This window comes from Solea solea, chromosome 8, assembly GCF_958295425.1.
Source record: "Solea solea chromosome 8, fSolSol10.1, whole genome shotgun sequence".
NCBI classification, from domain to species: domain Eukaryota; kingdom Metazoa; phylum Chordata; class Actinopteri; order Pleuronectiformes; family Soleidae; genus Solea; species Solea solea.
The window spans coordinates 8028416-8046562 of record NC_081141.1 but is presented as its reverse complement, the minus strand read 5'-3'; the positions used below and the strand labels follow the sequence as shown (position 1 = coordinate 8046562).

The following is an 18147-nucleotide window of genomic DNA, read 5'->3' as shown; positions in this document are numbered from 1 at the left end:
AGCTATATACACAACCACCCAGACACTCCACTGTCCAAGTACTGAAAAATACATACCCACACACACATCACATATGGTGTTGAGAGAAATAATGTTTAGAAACACTTTTAAATACCCTTGTTAATGCTGTCTCTGTGTATCCTGACAGTTTTTCTTGCACATACGGTGAGAGATAAAATTCTCCTCCCATGGTCCACCCTCACTTGGTCCACAAAGGCCATAGGTCACGACAACATTCCTGCTTAAGCAATGAAAAGGGAAATAAAAAATAAAAAGACATTAACCGGCTCATTCTGTCATAAGGCCGTGTCTCAAATTCCACATCCTATCACAAGTTAATAAGACATATTTCATATATACGGGGGTAGAGTGGCTGAGTGGTTAAGACCGGTACCCTGTGTGCGAAAGACAGCATGGTCGTAATGGTCGCAAGTTCGACTCCGCCCCTGGCTGATTGTACTCAATTCCATTGTTAGTCGCTTTGGATAAAAGTGTCTGCTAAATGACATGTTATGGAATATTTTAATGGGTTCATCAACTGGCCGTCGCTTATTACAGTGCTGCTTCACAGTATGTATCCTTTCATTTATAAGACCACCTAAATACATAAAATACACATACAATACAAACAATAGAAGAGAAGGGATGGAAACAACCATAGTTAGTGGAGAAGCGTTTTTTTTACATTGTGGACATGCAGCTCTACTGAAGAGGAACTAAGACCATAAACCCTTTAGAACAATGTTTGGAGGGCATCAGACTAATGTTTTACAAGGAGCACAGTAACCCCTAACTGAACATTTTAGGAGAGCAAGCAAAACATTTAGGGGCGCACACCTTAAATTGACTTGCAAAGCAAATATTCATATTTCCTCTCATTTTCACTGTATTACTGATCAATACTTTTATAATAATTGCAGAAATTGCAATGTGCTGTTTAGAATTCTAAGTGAATTATATTGTGCACTTGTTTGTTGAAGAATAAGATCACATAAGAGACATTAAGTGTACAGAAAATGCAATCACTGTCATTACAGTACAATTATTAACTAGTGCTTGAAGTGGCCCGGTACTTTCCAGTACACAGAACCGGCACTTTTATTTCCGTACTGGGACTTTTCACAAGATGCTGGTAATCTCTTGAGATTATCAGTCCAATTCATGATTATGGTCCAGAGCAATAATGTCTCAGGGTACACTATGTGACGTTCACCTGTTCTCGCAAAATTCCTTGAGTTTAGAGTTTTGGCCTGTGGCGACCATCATCATGCTTCAAAAGCATGAGTTAGCTCATCCACACACTCATACTTTCTGATATAATAAAAATAAACATGGAGCTGGCAAATTGAGGCTTGAAAATATCAGAGGACCGTGCACAGAAGCTGTCCAGTATCCTGAACTATTTTGCTCAAAACAAGATCAATTGATAAAGTTAGGTTACCATGGACATTTATTCTCCGAAGCTCTGCCAGACCAGGGTAAGAGCCAGTAGAGATTAAAACTACTGATGCTTCCATTTGGTTAGCTGTCACTCTTATTGGTAAATAATTGAATTAACCCCCATGAAAATATTATGCTGTATGTCAATCAATTTTACAATCATTCATGCCTACGGTGGTCATTATTAGAGGTTTGATAATATTCTACATATATTATTGCATTATTTTGTCAACATGAGGAGTTAAAGGCTCCAGAAGAAAAAAAAAACACTGAATGCTGACATTGTGAAAGGTCAACTGTTAAGAAACCGGTAAAGATCCGAAAACAGCCTTATCTCAGAGTATTGCGCACACGAACAGACACCGATAGAAAAACACATCCAAATTGTAAAATCATTGCAAAATCAAACAATGGGGGTACAGAAGTATATCTTTTAAGATGTTAACTTTATTTGTGAGGTTTATGTTATGGGACAGTAGAAAAATGAAAAAAATCAGAAAACAGCCGTATCCCAGCTGAATGCGCACAAAAACAGAAACAAATAGAAAAACACATCCAAACAGTAAAATGATTGCAAAATCAAACACTGAGGGTATATAACTATATCTTATAAGATTGTAACTTTGTTTGTGAGGTTTATGTTATGGGACAGTAGAAAACCTTTCCAAAGGTTGCACAGGTCTGAAACTTGGCACCCTAGATCAGCCTTAGTCCCTGATACACATAAGGAAAAATCAGACTCCTGGCTCAATGCCTTTAGGAATTATTGAAGAAAAGATAGTTTCCCAAGCTATTTTACAGACTGGGAGTCTTTTTTGGCCGGGGGAAAAAAGCCCCAAGTCCTGTTTGTCCTGTGTCCAAAAACTGAAAATCAGGTCGTGTTATAGACTCTAATCTCAGCTGAATGCGCACACAAACAGACACCAATAGATAAACACATCCCAACAGTGAAATCATTGCAAAATCAAACACTAAGGGTACATATGTATATCTTCTAAGATGTTAACTTCATTTGTGAGGTTTATGTTATGGGACAGTAGAAAAATGAAAAAAATCCGGAAACAGCCTTATCTCAGCTGAATGCGCACACAAACAGACACCAATAGAAAAACACATCCAAACAGTGAAATCATTGCAAAATCAAACACTGAGGGTACAGAACTAAATCTTTTAAGTTGTTAACTTCATTTGTGAGGTTTATGTTATGGGAAAGTAGAAAAATGAAAAAAAATCCGGAAACAGCCTTATCTCAGCTGAATGCGCAAACAAACAGACACCAATAGAAAAACACATCCAAACAGTGAAATCATTGCAAAATCAAACACTAAGGGTACATATGTATATCTTCTAAGATGTTAACTTCATTTGTGAGGTTTATGTTATGGGACAGTAGAAAAATGAAAAAAATCCGGAAACAGCCTTATCTCAGCGTATTGCGCACACAAACAGACACCAATAGAAAAACACATCCAAACAGTGAAATCATTGCAAAATCAAACACTGAGGGTACAGAACTAAATCTTTTAAGATGTTAACTTCATTTGTGAGGTTTATGTTATGGGACAGCAGAAAAATTAAAAAAATCCGGAAACAGCCTTATCTCAGCTGAATGCGCACACAAACAGACACCAATAGAAAAACACATCCAAACAGTGAAATCATTGCAAAATCAAACACTGAGGGTACAGAACTAAATCTTTTAAGTTGTTAACTTCATTTGTGAGGTTTATGTTATGGGAAAGTAGAAAAATGAAAAAAAATCCGGAAACAGCCTTATCTCAGCTGAATGCGCAAACAAACAGACACCAATAGAAAAACACATCCAAACAGTGAAATCATTGCAAAATCAAACACTGAGGGTACAGAACTAAATATTTTAGGTTGTTAACTTCATTTGTGAGGTTTATGTTATGGGACAGCAGAAAAATGAAAAAAATCCGGAAACAGCCTTATCTCAGCTCAATAGGGCAGAAACAGACACTTATAGAAAAACACATCCCAACAGTGAAATCATTGCAAAATCAAACACTGAGGGTACAGAACTAAAACTTTTAAGATGTTAACTTCATTTGTGAGTTTAATGTTATGGGACAGCAGAAAAATTAAAAAAATCCGGAAACAGCCTTATCTCAGCTGAATGCGCAAACAAACAGACACCAATAGAAAAACACATCCAAACAGTGAAATCATTGCAAAATCAAACACTGAGGGTACAGAACTAAATCTTTTAAGTTGTTAACTTCATTTGTGAGGTTTATGTTATGGGACAGCAGGAAATTTAAAAAAATCCGGAAACAGCCTTATCTCAGCTCAATAGGGCAGAAACAGACACTTATAGAAAAACACATCCCAACAGTGAAATCATTGCAAAATCAAACACTGAGGGTACAGAACTAAATATTTTAGGTTGTTAACGTCATTTGTGAGGTTTATGTTATGGGACAGCAGAAAATTTAAAAAAATCCGGAAACAGCCTTATCTCAGCTCAATAGGGCAGAAACAGACACTTATAGAAAAACACATCCCAACAGTGAAATCATTGCAAAATCAAACACTGAGGGCACAGAACTAAAACTTTTAAGATGTTAACTTCATTTGTGAGGTTAATGTTATGGGAAAGTTGAAAATTAAAAAAAATCCGGAAACAGCCATATCTCAGCAGAATGCGCACACAAACAGACACCAATAGAAAAACACATCCAAACAGTGAAATCATTGCAAAATCAAACACTAAGGGTACATATGTATATCTTCTAAGATGTTAACTTCATTTGTGAGGTTTATGTTATGGGACAGCAGAAAAATTAAAAAAATCCGGAAACAGCCTTATCTCAGCTGAATGCGCAAACAAACAGACACCAATAGAAAAACACATCCCAACAGTGAAATCATTGTAAAATCAAACAGTGAGTGTACAGAACTAAATATTTTAAGATGTGAACTTCATTTGTGAGGTTTATGTTATGGGACAGCAGGAAATTTAAAAAAATCCGGAAACAGCCTTATCTCAGCTCAATAGGGCAGAAACAGACACTTGTAGAAAAACACATCCCAACAGTGAAATCATTGCAAAATCAAACACTGAGGGTACAGAACTAAATCTTTTAAGATGTTAACTTCATTTGTGAGGTTAATGTTATGGGAAAGTTGAAAATTAAAAAAAATCCGGAAACAGCCATATCTCAGCAGAATGCGCACACAAACAGACACCAATAGAAAAACACATCCAAACAGTGAAATCATTGCAAAATCAAACACTGAGGGTACAGAACTAAATATTTTAACATGTGAACTTCATTTGTGAGGTTTATGTTATGGGACAGCAGAACATTTAAAAAAATCCGGAAACAGCCTTATCTCAGCTCAATAGGGCAGAAACAGACACTTATAGAAAAACACATCCCAACAGTGAAATCATTGCAAAATCAAACACTGAGGGCACAGAACTAAAACCTTTAAGATGTTAACTTCATTTGTGAGTTTAATGTTATGGGAAAGTAGAAAAATGAAAAAAATCCGGAAACAGCCTTATCTCAGCTGAATGCGCACACAAACAGACACCAATAGAAAAACACATCCCAACAGTGAAATCATTGCAAAATCAAACAGTGAGTGTACAGAACTAAATCTTTTAAGATGTGAACTTCATTTGTGAGGTTTATGTTATGGGACAGCAGGAAATTTTAAAAAATCCGGAAACAGCCTTATCTCAGCTCAATAGGGCAGAAACAGACACTTATAGAAAAACACATCCCAACAGTGAAATCATTGCAAAATCAAACACTGAGGGCACAGAACTAAAACTTTTAAGATGTTAACTTCATTTGTGAGGTTAATGTTATGGGAAAGTTGAAAATTAAAAAAAATCCGGAAACAGCCATATCTCAGCAGAATGCGCACACAAACAGACACCAATAGAAAAACACATCCAAACAGTGAAATCATTGCAAAATCAAACACTAAGGGCACATATGTATATCTTCTAAGATGTTATCTTCATTTGTGAGGTTTATGTTATGGGACAGCAGAAAAATTAAAAAAATCCGGAAACAGCCTTATCTCAGCTGAATGCGCAAACAAACAGACACCAATAGAAAAACACATCCCAACAGTGAAATCATTGTAAAATCAAACAGTGAGTGTACAGAACTAAATATTTTAAGATGTGAACTTCATTTGTGAGGTTTATGTTATGGGACAGCAGGAAATTTAAAAAAATCCGGAAACAGCCTTATCTCAGCTCAATAGGGCAGAAACAGACACTTATAGAAAAACACATCCCAACAGTGAAATCATTGCAAAATCAAACACTGAGGGTACAGAACTAAATCTTTTAAGATGTTAACTTCATTTGTGAGGTTAATGTTATGGGAAAGTTGAAAATTAAAAAAAATCCGGAAACAGCCATATCTCAGCAGAATGCGCACACAAACAGACACCAATAGAAAAACACATCCAAACAGTGAAATCATTGCAAAATCAAACACTGAGGGTACAGAACTAAATATTTTAACATGTGAACTTCATTTGTGAGGTTTATGTTATGGGACAGCAGAACATTTAAAAAAATCCGGAAACAGCCTTATCTCAGCTCAATAGGGCAGAAACAGACACTTATAGAAAAACACATCCCAACAGTGAAATCATTGCAAAATCAAACACTGAGGGCACAGAACTAAAACTTTTAAGATGTTAACTTCATTTGTGAGTTTAATGTTATGGGAAAGTAGAAAAATGAAAAAAATCCGGAAACAGCCTTATCTCAGCTGAATGCGCACACAAACAGACACCAATAGAAAAACACATCCCAACAGTGAAATCATTGCAAAATCAAACAGTGAGTGTACAGAACTAAATCTTTTAAGATGTGAACTTCATTTGTGAGGTTTATGTTATGGGACAGCAGGAAATTTAAAAAAATCCGGAAACAGCCTTATCTCAGCTCAATAGGGCAGAAACAGACACTTATAGAAAAACACATCCCAACAGTGAAATCATTGCAAAATCAAACACTGAGGGCACAGAACTAAAACTTTTAAGATGTTAACTTCATTTGTGAGTTTAATGTTATGGGACAGCAGAAAAATTAAAAAAATCCGGAAACAGCCTTATCTCAGCTCAATAGGGCAGAAACAGACACTTATAGAAAAACACATCCCAACAGTGAAATCATTGCAAAATCAAACACTGAGGGCACAGAACTAAAACTTTTAAGATGTTAACTTCATTTGTGAGTTTAATGTTATGGGACAGCAGAAAAATTAAAAAAATCCGGAAACAGCCTTATCTCAGCTCAATAGGGCAGAAACAGACACTTATAGAAAAACACATCCCAACAGTGAAATCATTGCAAAATCAAACACTGAGGGCACAGAACTAAAACTTTTAAGATGTTAACTTCATTTGTGAGTTTAATGTTATGGGAAAGTAGAAAAATGAAAAAAATCCGGAAACAGCCTTATCTCAGCTGAATGCGCACACAAACAGACACCAATAGAAAAACACATCCCAACAGTGAAATCATTGCAAAATCAAACAGTGAGTGTACAGAACTAAATCTTTTAAGATGTGAACTTCATTTGTGAGGTTTATGTTATGGGACAGCAGGAAATTTAAAAAAATCCGGAAACAGCCTTATCTCAGCTCAATAGGGCAGAAACAGACACTTATAGAAAAACACATCCCAACAGTGAAATCATTGCAAAATCAAACACTGAGGGTACAGAACTAAATCTTTTAAGATGTTAACTTCATTTGTGAGGTTAATGTTATGGGAAAGTTGAAAATTAAAAAAAATCCGGAAACAGCCATATCTCAGCAGAATGCGCACACAAACAGACACCAATAGAAAAACACATCCAAACAGTGAAATCATTGCAAAATCAAACACTGAGGGTACAGAACTAAATCTTTTAAGTTGTTAACTTCATTTGTGAGGTTTATGTTATGGGAAAGTAGAAAAATAAAAAAAAACCGGAAACAGCCTTATCTCAGCTGAATGCGCACACAAACAGACACCAATAGAAAAACACATCCAAACAGTGAAATCATTGCAAAATCAAACACTGAGAGTACTGAAGTATATCTTATAAGGTGTACATTTCATTTGTTCAGTTAACTGTATGGTTATTTGTCATAATCAAAATTTGTTTTTTTCAACAAATGTTGCTTTCACAGCACACATTATTGTTGTAATCATATCATTATTATTAATATTATTATTATTATTATTGCTGTTAATATTATTATTGTTATCATCACCATCATTATATTTATATCATTAATACATTGACATTAAAAAAAAAAAAAAACTCGCGCATTCATTCTATTGGGAACAATGACATGATGATGCTGAAGCCACCTTCAGCATTCGCTTCCGATTTTCATTAAGTTTCGATTCCACCTTAAAAAAAATGCACGTTTCGGCCAGTAGGGAGAAGTGCAAATTCAGGAATGGTAGCAATAGAATTCAGTCAGCATTCATATTTGAGATGGACTTTCTCCTATAGTCCAAAGTAGATATGGACATATAGCGGATCACTGGAAAAATAAGGAGCTGTAGTATGCAAAGCAGGTGACATATTTCATGGGAAATCATATTAGGCCACTAGAGGGCAGTGCAAAGTCACAAATTGTTGCAAAATAATTGTCAAAATCTTGACTTTTGAGCTTGATTTTCTCCAAAATTTTCAAACCAGGAAAATTCATCACAAATAACCCGATCACGATATGACAATATCAAAATTCTAAGATCATATCTTGTCTCATGTCATGATATAGCTATAATATTGTCATGCCTTCCTCATCATAGTTCACATTCCATTTGTCAGAGATAAAATATGAATCCATAACCCATTTTGAGAGGCAGGTTCTCATAAGGTTGGGAAGTGTCAACTAACTGGGTTGCCACTGATGGGTAGACTCCCCTGTTCAAATGTTGGAGTTTAGTATTTTGGGCAACACCATGTTAGTTTTGAAACCAGAAACAACCATAGTTATAAGAGAAGGGATGGATACTGATAGCTTGTCCACTACAAATCCACCTATAACTGCAACTTTGCAAACATGAAATGCAGAGCTGTCAATCACACACGATGGGACTGACAGCTCTGCATTTAAATGTAAAATTAAATTTACATTGTGGACATGCAGCTCTACTGAAGAGGAACTAAGACCATAAACCCTTTAGAACAATGTATGCAGGGCACCAGACTAACTTTTTACTAGGAGCACAGTAGCCCCCCCTATAACTGAATGTTTTAGGAGAGCAAGCAGAACATTTAGGGGCGCACACCTTAAACATTTCCTCTCATTTTCACTGTATTACTGATCAATACTTCGATAATAATTGAATAAATTGCAATGTGCTGTTTAGAATTCCCAGTGAATTTTATTGTGCACTTGTTTGTTGAAGAATAAGATCACATAAGAGACATTAAGTGTACATAAAATACCATCACTGTCACTACAGTACAATTATTAACTAGAAGTGGCCCGGTACTGTCCAGTACACAGAACCGGCACTTTTATTTGTGTACTGGCACATTTCACAAGATGCCGGTAATCTCTTATCAGTCCACTTGATTATGGTCCAGAGCAATAATGTCTCAGGGTACACTATGTGACATTCACCTGTTCTCGCAAAAGTCAAGTGTTTATTCCTTGAGTTTGGAGTTTTTATTTTCTATCTAATCTCTATCTGGAAGACGACCGCTGTGGCGACCATCATCATGCTTCCAAAGCATGAGTTAGCTCATCCACACACTCATACTTTCTGATATAATAAAAATGAACATGGAGCTGGCAAGTTGAGGCTTGAAAATATCAGAGGACGATGCACAGAAGGGATTAAGCTGGGCAATAGCCCGGTATCCTGGACTCTTGCTCAAAAATTAATAAATTGATAAAGTTGAACCTGAATTTTCCTTAACACTAAAACAAGGCCAGACCAAAAGTTTCACTCCCAGGGCTGGAGTATGCCAGGTGTAATATTATTAGATATTAATGTAGATGTTATGCAAGAATTTGATGCACAAGCCTGTTTTCTTTGTGTATTACCTTAATGACTCTGTCCTGGCAGTGCTGGATGATCTTACACAGCTCCTCTGTACCCTGAGACTCGAGACTCTGATGAAGGATCTGCTCAAACATCTAGTAAAACACAATTTGTAGTTTTGTACCTAACTTTGTGACATACATGCATGTAACACCAGACAAACTGACTCATATAGGAATATCCCATGAAATAATGTGATAATGTACTACACCCAGTTCCACAGTCTGTATTGTGGCATGTCTGTAGACAACTATATCTATTTAACTGTCCACTGAGTTATCAAACTGCCAAAAGATGTTCGCCTTTAGTTCTACTGTGTCCTTGATCAATGCCACAGTCAGAACCTCATCATTCAACTATTTGACAAACTCTAGTCAAACAGGAGCTACAGTGTAGGAAAATGATCAAGAAATAAAACGAGTGTCAACAAAAGTGAAACAAAACAACAAAAAACTTCCCATTGTGTTAACCAGTTAACCAATAACCTATATTAGACTGGTTAGTCAGTAGTTGAGGTTTCACCTCTCTCATGGGGATCTGGGCCCTTTGGACAAACACTGACGGGCTGCTCACGTTAAACTGTTGCTGCAGACCCTCAAGGCTCAGGTTCACCACCTTCTCATAGCAGCTGTGCATCTTAACTGGATGGAAAGCCAGCATGGAGATCTTCTCCATGTGCTGAGGAGGAAGACAAGAAGGGAGAGGAAGAGATGGATGAGGCATGGACAGATTTGGGAAAAATGTATAATTGTGTCTCACAATAAATATACTACTGCAAAAGTATCACTAATGTTATACTAGACAAATGCTGTTTAAATCACAAACATATTTGGAATAGGAGTATAGGAATTGCGGATAGATAACATTTGTTTTGTAAAGATCCAGATTCTTGTGCTTCAACTGCGAAAATCAGAGTGCATTTTCTATATATAATCATTATATATTGTGCTTCAATTTATTTTCTCATGTTATGGGTTTTATTTAAAGCGACACAATTTTCAACCTTCACGTAATGTCTCTAAGCAGGGATGGGAAGTATTTCTGATACATGTATTAAAAAAAATACATATTTAAAATACAAAATATGCTCTTTTCTGGAGATGATGAAAAATTCCTTCAGATTTTGTACCAATATATTTCCATTATGTGTATTTTATTTAAAATACTGTAACATACATCCTTTGAAAAAAAGTGATGACATAAGAAGACAAATTGCAGGATGCTGCTTCAGATTGGACGTCATGGTGCTTGTGCCTACTTTAATTTGCCAGGACTTGTTAAGATCACAATTAGTCTACATAAGAATTGAATTGAGTCAAGCAATTACCATCAGAGCTGAGTTTCAAGACTTTAGAGCTCACTCTGTCGTTTACATCGATGACAGTGTTAAAGTCGCCACATAAAATAATTTTGTATCCGACCAATAGCGGTTCTTCCAAGTCTTTTAAAAAGTTGAAAAATGTTTGTTCTCTCATGAGAGGTGTACACGTGTATCGTTCGTATTTTTTCTCCTCGGTAAAAACAATCCAACATGAGCAATCTACAAGGAATTAAATTAGGAAATCATTCGTTTTACGAATAATAGTGACATCACCAGTTTTAGAAAAAAGATCCCACCATCAGCTTTACTTTCGCCAATAGAAATTACACTTAGACCTTTGTTCCACATGCTGGATACCTTTACTCTTTACTTGTGTTCAGTCTCAGTTCTTGACAACATAGTATGTCAAAGTCAGTTTTCAACAAGAATTTAATTTGATGGGCTCTAAAAGAATTTGATTGGATGCCATGGGCATTCCAAGATGAAACTTTGGGGAAGGTCATAAATGTTTGGGGGGGAAGCTATGGTGTGGGTTTGTCGTCATTTTATAATATATATATATATATTTATATATATTTATTTTATAACAAGCTTTTCTTTTCTTTTTCTCTACCTCTACAAAAGGTGTTTCATGATCATCATCAGGCTCTGGAGCGGGGAATTCAGGAGTGGGAGAGAAAGAGCCAAAGTTGTTGCTGTAAGGGGGGCTCTCTGCTACAGCCTGCGGATAAAGCGGGGTGCTGCCGACTCGCTGACCCTGACCCTTATACCTATTCCAAGCCCTACCAGTAGAGGTCCCCCAAACCCCAATTTATGAGCTGGAATAAAATGATATCAAAGTTTAGTTGGGGTGGCAAAAGACCCACAATAAGACTGGAAACTCTCCAGCTGCCAAAAGAAGGAGGGATGAGACTTCCAAAATTAAAGGAATACTACCATGCGGCCCAATTGAGATATATTGTAGGTTGGTGCAAACCAGACACAGTGAAATGAAATAGAAAAAGAGTTTGGAGAAAACCCAGTACAGAATATAATTGGGGATAAAGAAACATACAAGAAGATTCAAAACCAAATAGACACAATCACGATGTTCACATACAAAATATGGTTCAGCATAATAAAAAAATATAAGATACAGAAAGACACTAATTTATTGAATATGATAGCAATTTTACACCGACTAGGTACGATATAGGATTTAAACAGTGGACAACCAAGGGAATCACAGCATGGTGTGTTTTGGTGAAAGATGGACAGCTTGAGAGTTTCCAAAATATGACAGAAAAAAAGGATTTAGATAATCAATCATGAATTCTGTGGATTCCTGCAACTTAGAGACTACTATATGAAAGAGATCAGGATGGACCCCTCCTGAGAAGTGAATAGTGGGATCCAGATCATCATAATCAACGCATACCACAAACCACAATTAGAATTATATTGGGACTATATAAAAAAATGCTACAAAATACATAAAAAAAAAGATGGGAATCAGGATTTAACATAAAACTTAGTGATGAAGATTGGCTAAGATTGGTATAATCTGCCAGACATTAGCCTCATGTATGAAACAAAGTGATTTTGAAGCAGAAACATATTTAGGTTACAAGGTCAGAGCTGCAGTGACTTCCTGACAAGTACAAATGAGCATTTCATGGGTTGTACTGGCAACAGATATGACAAATGTTGGGTGGCTGGGAGATTATGTCAAAGATTACCCACAATATTAACTTTGAAGCATTGTTAGTTTTGTGTAGCATCAGATAAAACATGTACTCCCTCCCCTCTTAATTTGAAAAGAGGACATTTGTAATATGGAAATGATTGAATATTTGGTGGTTTTGAGGAGGACTGATGCAGGACAAAAGTATTAATCTTTTATGACAACAATTCTTGGGAGTGAACATTCCTGCCATATACTCAAGTGTATGGTGAAAACAATGTTCAGTGTTCTATTGATCTATTAATAAAATGTTTTCATTTGAATTCCAATTTGCCAAAGAGACTTTCTTACAAGAAAGTGTGCCATATGCACTAACACAGTGGAAATGAATCATAATGAAGCCTGAGGGTTAAGGAAACAGTTTGTCATCAACTAAATACTGTAGGTGTCCAAAGCCTGAGGGTCAACCTCTTTCCCCGGATGAAGCAGAATCCAGTCACGTTAACTGTGCGTTGTAAGAATGGAAAAGACTGTCATAAAAAAAAAATAATAATTACAACACCCACACTGTATCAACATTCAGAGTGGACCTATTTTTTAAGAATAGAGGGATAGATTTAGTGTATAGCCGACTTGTTAAATAGACAGGATACCTGCAGCAGCAGCACCAGCGAAGCTCTCTGAACAGATCAGCAATGTGACCGACAGTCCTCACAACCGAAGACGCAGCCGAAACACAGCAAGCGGTTCCGCGAAAACGGGAGCTTTGCAGCTGCGGGTCCGGGTGAGAGGACATCGGTTCTCACAGTGGAACTGTTCAGACAGAAAGTCTGGCTCCCGTGTAACGTCGCAGACAACACCATCTCAGAGATAGGATACTGACTGCATTTAAACACTAAACTTTCGCAAAAAACAGCAAAGCGAAAAAGAAAAAAAAGAGCATGGAACATTTACATGTGCATATATTGTGATTAACTACATTTTGATTAATGCGTGTGTGTTTAAATGCATGTGTATGTATGTATTTTCAATGAGTGAAAAGACGTAGTTACTGTAATTAACGAACACATTTTAGCAATGGCCTGCTGTTCAGCTCATTATAATAATGTAAAATTTCACTTACCTCTACATTTTTGAGCATCTTCCTGTGACATGTCAATAGCCTCCCTCTACCACCAACTTCCCCAGTAATTCCTTGGTCAGCGACTGATGCTGCAACTCCATTACATGTTCATCCACCTGCTGAGCAGACACTAACCTGTTCACGTTTTGGATATTAATCCGCTGCTGCTGTGGTGGGGAACTACGTTGCGTTGGAGTGTGATGATGGTCGATAATTATCTTAAAGCTACAGTAGTCGTTGAAATAAACTGCCCCTTTGTTTCACCATACATGCATGGCAGAAATGTTCGCTTCCAAGATTTTTTGTAATAAAAACATTACAGATTAATCCTCTGCATTCTTTGTGCTTTTGGATTTTTTTTTGAGGATATCTTTGGCTGTGTTGATGCAAATTGCTTCAAATTTGGTGTAGGTGAAGTTATTTTCCACTGTCAGGGAATATCAACATTTTTCATTATCATATAACACACTATTCAATCAATATCTGAAGCTAAAATGATGTGGGTGTATTTTAGGATTTTAGGGATATCACGTGTGAATGTGGGTTTAGGAATAAATGTGTGTGTGTGTGTGTGTGTGTGTGTGTCTGTGTGTCTGTGTGTATGTGCAACTCCAGGCACTTCTTGTTCTCACATCAAGTTCGAATCGACATGATACACAGGCACCTACACCTACAAAGAGGCTCTTACACATATTCACTCCTTTGAGTAAAAAAAACAAACAGGCATCTTGAGGGACTTCAAAGACTTGCCCTCTATGTGAACCCAAACAAAAGTCTGGTTTTGTTTACACAGGTGCAATTACAGGTAAACACAATGTTTCACTTTGTTTGGGGCTCAATTCATCCTGACTGTCAAAGACACAGCCTCAGACGCTGAAGACCTCGACCTCATCAACATCAGTCACAATGTACTGAAAAGAAAAAGGTTAAATAATTTATCAAAACTAACCCTAACCCTATCATATTATAGTGATTACATGTAAAATAATTACATCAAATCAAACGTAAGCTAGATGTTTTGTATGACCTGTTTAAAATCCATAATTTGTATTAGTAGTGTATGATTTCACTTTCACTGAACTCAGTACCACTTATACTTCATATACTAGTAGTATGGAGTACTTTTACTGTATACGTTTTGGAGGAAAATAGGGTCAAAGTTCACTTTTTGCAACAAACAATAGGGTAACATTTTTTGATGAAGTATAAAATCCTTATTTTTTATCAGTAGTTTATGATTTTACTTTCACTGGACGTATTCAGCTGAGGTAAGGCTGTTTTCGAATTTTTTTCTTTTTTCTACTGTCCCATAATATAAACCTCACTAATGAAGTTAACATCATATAAGATATACTTCTGTACCCTCAGTGTTTGATTTTGCAATGATTTCACTGTTGGGATGTGTTTTTCTATTGGTGTCTGTTTGTGTGCGCATCCAGCCGAGATAAGGCTGTTTTTGTATTTTTGCTTTAAACAAAGAATGCTTTCAAAAATGGAAGTGTTAATCATTTATTTTCATCAATCAACAAATTGCAGTGAATAAACAAAAGAGAAATCTAAATCACCCTTTGTGAGGTTTATGTTATGGGACAGTAGAAAAATGAAAAAAATCAGAAAACAGCCGTATCCCTGCTGAATGCGCACAAAAACAGACACAAATAGAAAAACACATCCAAACAGTGAAATCATTATAAATTCAAACACTGAGGGTACATTAATATACCTTATAAGATGTTAACTTCATATTATAGGACAGTAGAAAAAAGATTAAAATACCCTCGATCAGCCTTAGTCCCTGATACACATACGGAAAAATCAGACTCCTGGCTTAATGCCTTTAGGAATTATTACAAAAAACACACCCAAATGGATGACCTTTGACCTTTCCAAATGTTGCACGGGTCTGAAACTCGGCACCCTAGATATGGAAAAATCAGACTCCTGGCTCAATGCCTTTAGGAATTATTACAAAAAACACACCCGAACGGCTGACCTTTGACATTTCCGAAGGTTGCACAGGTCTGAAACTCGGCACCCTAGATCAGCCTTAGTCCCTGATACACATAAGGAAAAATCAGACTCCTGGCTTAATGCCTTTAGGAATTATTACAAAAAACACACCTAAACGGTTGACCTTTGACCTTTCCGAAGGTTACACAGGTCTGAAACTCGGCACCCTAGATTAGCCTTAGTCCCTGATACACATACGGAAAAATCAGACTCCTGGCTTAATGCCTTTAGGAATTATTACAAAAAACACACCCGAACGGCTGACCATTGACCTTTTCCGAAAGTTGCACAGGTCTGAAACTCGGCACCCTAGATAAGCCTTAGTCCCTGATACACACACGGAAAAATCAGACTCCTGGCTCAATGCCTTTAGGAATTATTACAAAAAACACACCAGAGTGGCTGACCTTTGACCTTTCCAAAGGTTGCACGGGTCTGAAACTCGGCACCCTGGATCAGCCAGGAGTCCCTGATACACATACGGAGAAATCAGCATCCGGGCTCATTGCCTTTAGGAATTATTGAAGAAAAGACAGTTTCCCACCTTTCTTACGTTTGAATTTTACAGACTGTGTTTTTGGCAGTTTTTTTTGGCCAGGGGGAAAAAAGCCCAAAGTCCTGTGTTCAAAAACTGAAAATCAGGTCATGTCAGACTCTATACAGTCTTAGACTCTTTGGCCAGAGTGGAAGTTTTGGAGGGACTACATTTCTACAGGTCGCAAGGAGTGTGAATATTTCATATGTCGTTTGGGGTCCCAAGACGAGCGGAACGACGAGGGTACATTAGTATATCTTATAAGATGTTAACTTTATTTGTGAGGTTTATGTTATGGGACAGTAGAAAATGAAAAAAAATCAGAAAACAGTCATATTCCAGCTGAATGCGCACAAAAACAGACACAAATAGAAAAACACATCCAAACAGTGAAATCATTGCAAAATCAAACACTGAAGTAATATAACTATATCTTATAAGATTTTAACTTTATTTGTGAGGTTTATGTTATGGGACAGTAGAAAAATGAAAAAAAATCAGAAAACAGTCGTATCCCTGCTGAATGCACACAAAAACAGACACAAATAGAAAAACACATCCAAACAGTGAAATCATTGCAAAATCAAACACTGAAGGTATATAACTATATCTTATAAGATTTTAACTTTATTTGTGAGGTTTATGTTATGGGACAGTAGAAAAATGAAAAAAATCCGAAAACAGCCGTATCCCTGCTGAATGTGCACAAAAACAGACAAAAATAGAAAAACACATCCAAACAGTGAAATCATTATAAATTCAAACACTGAGGGTACATCAATATACCTTATAAGATGTTAACTTCATATTATAGGACAGTAGAAAAAAGATTAAAATACCCTCGATCAGCCTTAGTCCCTGATACACATACGGAAAAATCAGACTCCTGGCTTAATGCCTTTAGGAATTATTACAAAAAACACACCCGAACGGCTGACCTTTGACCTTTCCGAAGGTTACACAGGTCTGAAACTCTGCACCTGTGATAAGCCTAAATCCCTGATACACATATACGGAAAAATCAGACTCCTGGCTCAATGCCTTTAGGAATTATTACAAAAAACACACCCGAACGGCTGACCTTTGACCTTTCCGAAGGTTGCACAGGTCTGAAACTTGGCACCCTAGATCAGCCTTAGTCCCTGATACACATAAGGAAAAATCAGACTCCTGGCTCAATGCCTTTAGGAATTATTACAAAAACCACACCCGAACGGCTGACCTTTGACCTTTACGAAGGTTGCACAGGTCTGAAACTCGGCACCCTAGATAAGCCTTAGTCCCTGATACACACACGGAAAAATCAGACTCCTGGCTCAATGCCTTTAGGAATTATTACAAAAAACACACCAGAGTGGCTGACCTTTGACCTTTCCAAAGGTTGCACGGGTCTGAAACTCGGCACCCTGGATCAGCCAGGAGTCCCTGATACACATACGGAGAAATCAGCATCCGGGCTCATTGCCTTTAGGAATTATTGAAGAAAAGACAGTTTCCCACCTTTCTTACGTTTGAATTTTACAGACTGTGTTTTTGGCAGTTTTTTTTGGCCAGGGGGAAAAAAGCCCAAAGTCCTGTGTTCAAAAACTGAAAATCAGGTCATGTCAGACTCTATACAGTCTTAGACTCTTTGGCCAGAGTGGAAGTTTTGGAGGGACTACATTTCTACAGGTCGCAAGGAGTGTGAATATTTCATATGTCGTTTGGGGTCCCAAGACGAGCGGAACGACGAGGGTACATTAGTATATCTTATAAGATGTTAACTTTATTTGTGAGGTTTATGTTATGGGACAGTAGAAAATGAAAAAAAATCAGAAAACAGTCATATTCCAGCTGAATGCGCACAAAAACAGACACAAATAGAAAAACACATCCAAACAGTGAAATCATTGCAAAATCAAACACTGAAGTAATATAACTATATCTTATAAGATTTTAACTTTATTTGTGAGGTTTATGTTATGGGACAGTAGAAAAATGAAAAAAAATCAGAAAACAG

The 18147-nt window shown here is 36.9% G+C and overlaps 1 protein-coding gene across 2 annotated transcripts; it reads right to left on the bottom strand.

Annotated features, from left to right (window-relative positions):
• Positions 1-187: 187 nt before the first annotated feature.
• Positions 188-13683, bottom strand: LOC131464305 (protein Niban 2-like). Of its 2 annotated transcripts, none has more exons than XM_058636728.1 (4): positions 13604-13683; positions 10019-10174; positions 9499-9591; positions 188-238 (listed from the first exon to the last, which is right to left on the bottom strand). In XM_058636728.1, the coding sequence occupies exons 1-4, from the start codon at positions 13619-13621 to the stop codon at positions 200-202; spliced, it is 306 nt and encodes a 101-aa protein (XP_058492711.1). In that variant the 5' UTR covers positions 13622-13683; the 3' UTR covers positions 188-199. The 2 variants fall into 2 exon arrangements, with proteins under 2 accessions (XP_058492711.1, XP_058492712.1); XM_058636729.1 differs by having other exon boundaries at positions 10070-10174.
• Positions 13684-18147: the final 4464 nt, after the last annotated feature.

What these genes read in the sequence shown, in the direction of transcription:
- LOC131464305 (XM_058636728.1), bottom strand. An exon ending in CCCAGATCCCCATGAGAGAG is followed by an intron (nt 9,592 to 10,018) that starts GTGAAACCTCAA and finishes GTGTTTTACTAG; the next exon opens with ATGTTTGAGCAGATCCTTCA. An exon ending in GCCAGGACAGAGTCATTAAG is followed by an intron (nt 239 to 9,498) that starts GTAATACACAAA and finishes TTGCTTAAGCAG; the next exon opens with GAATGTTGTCGTGACCTATG.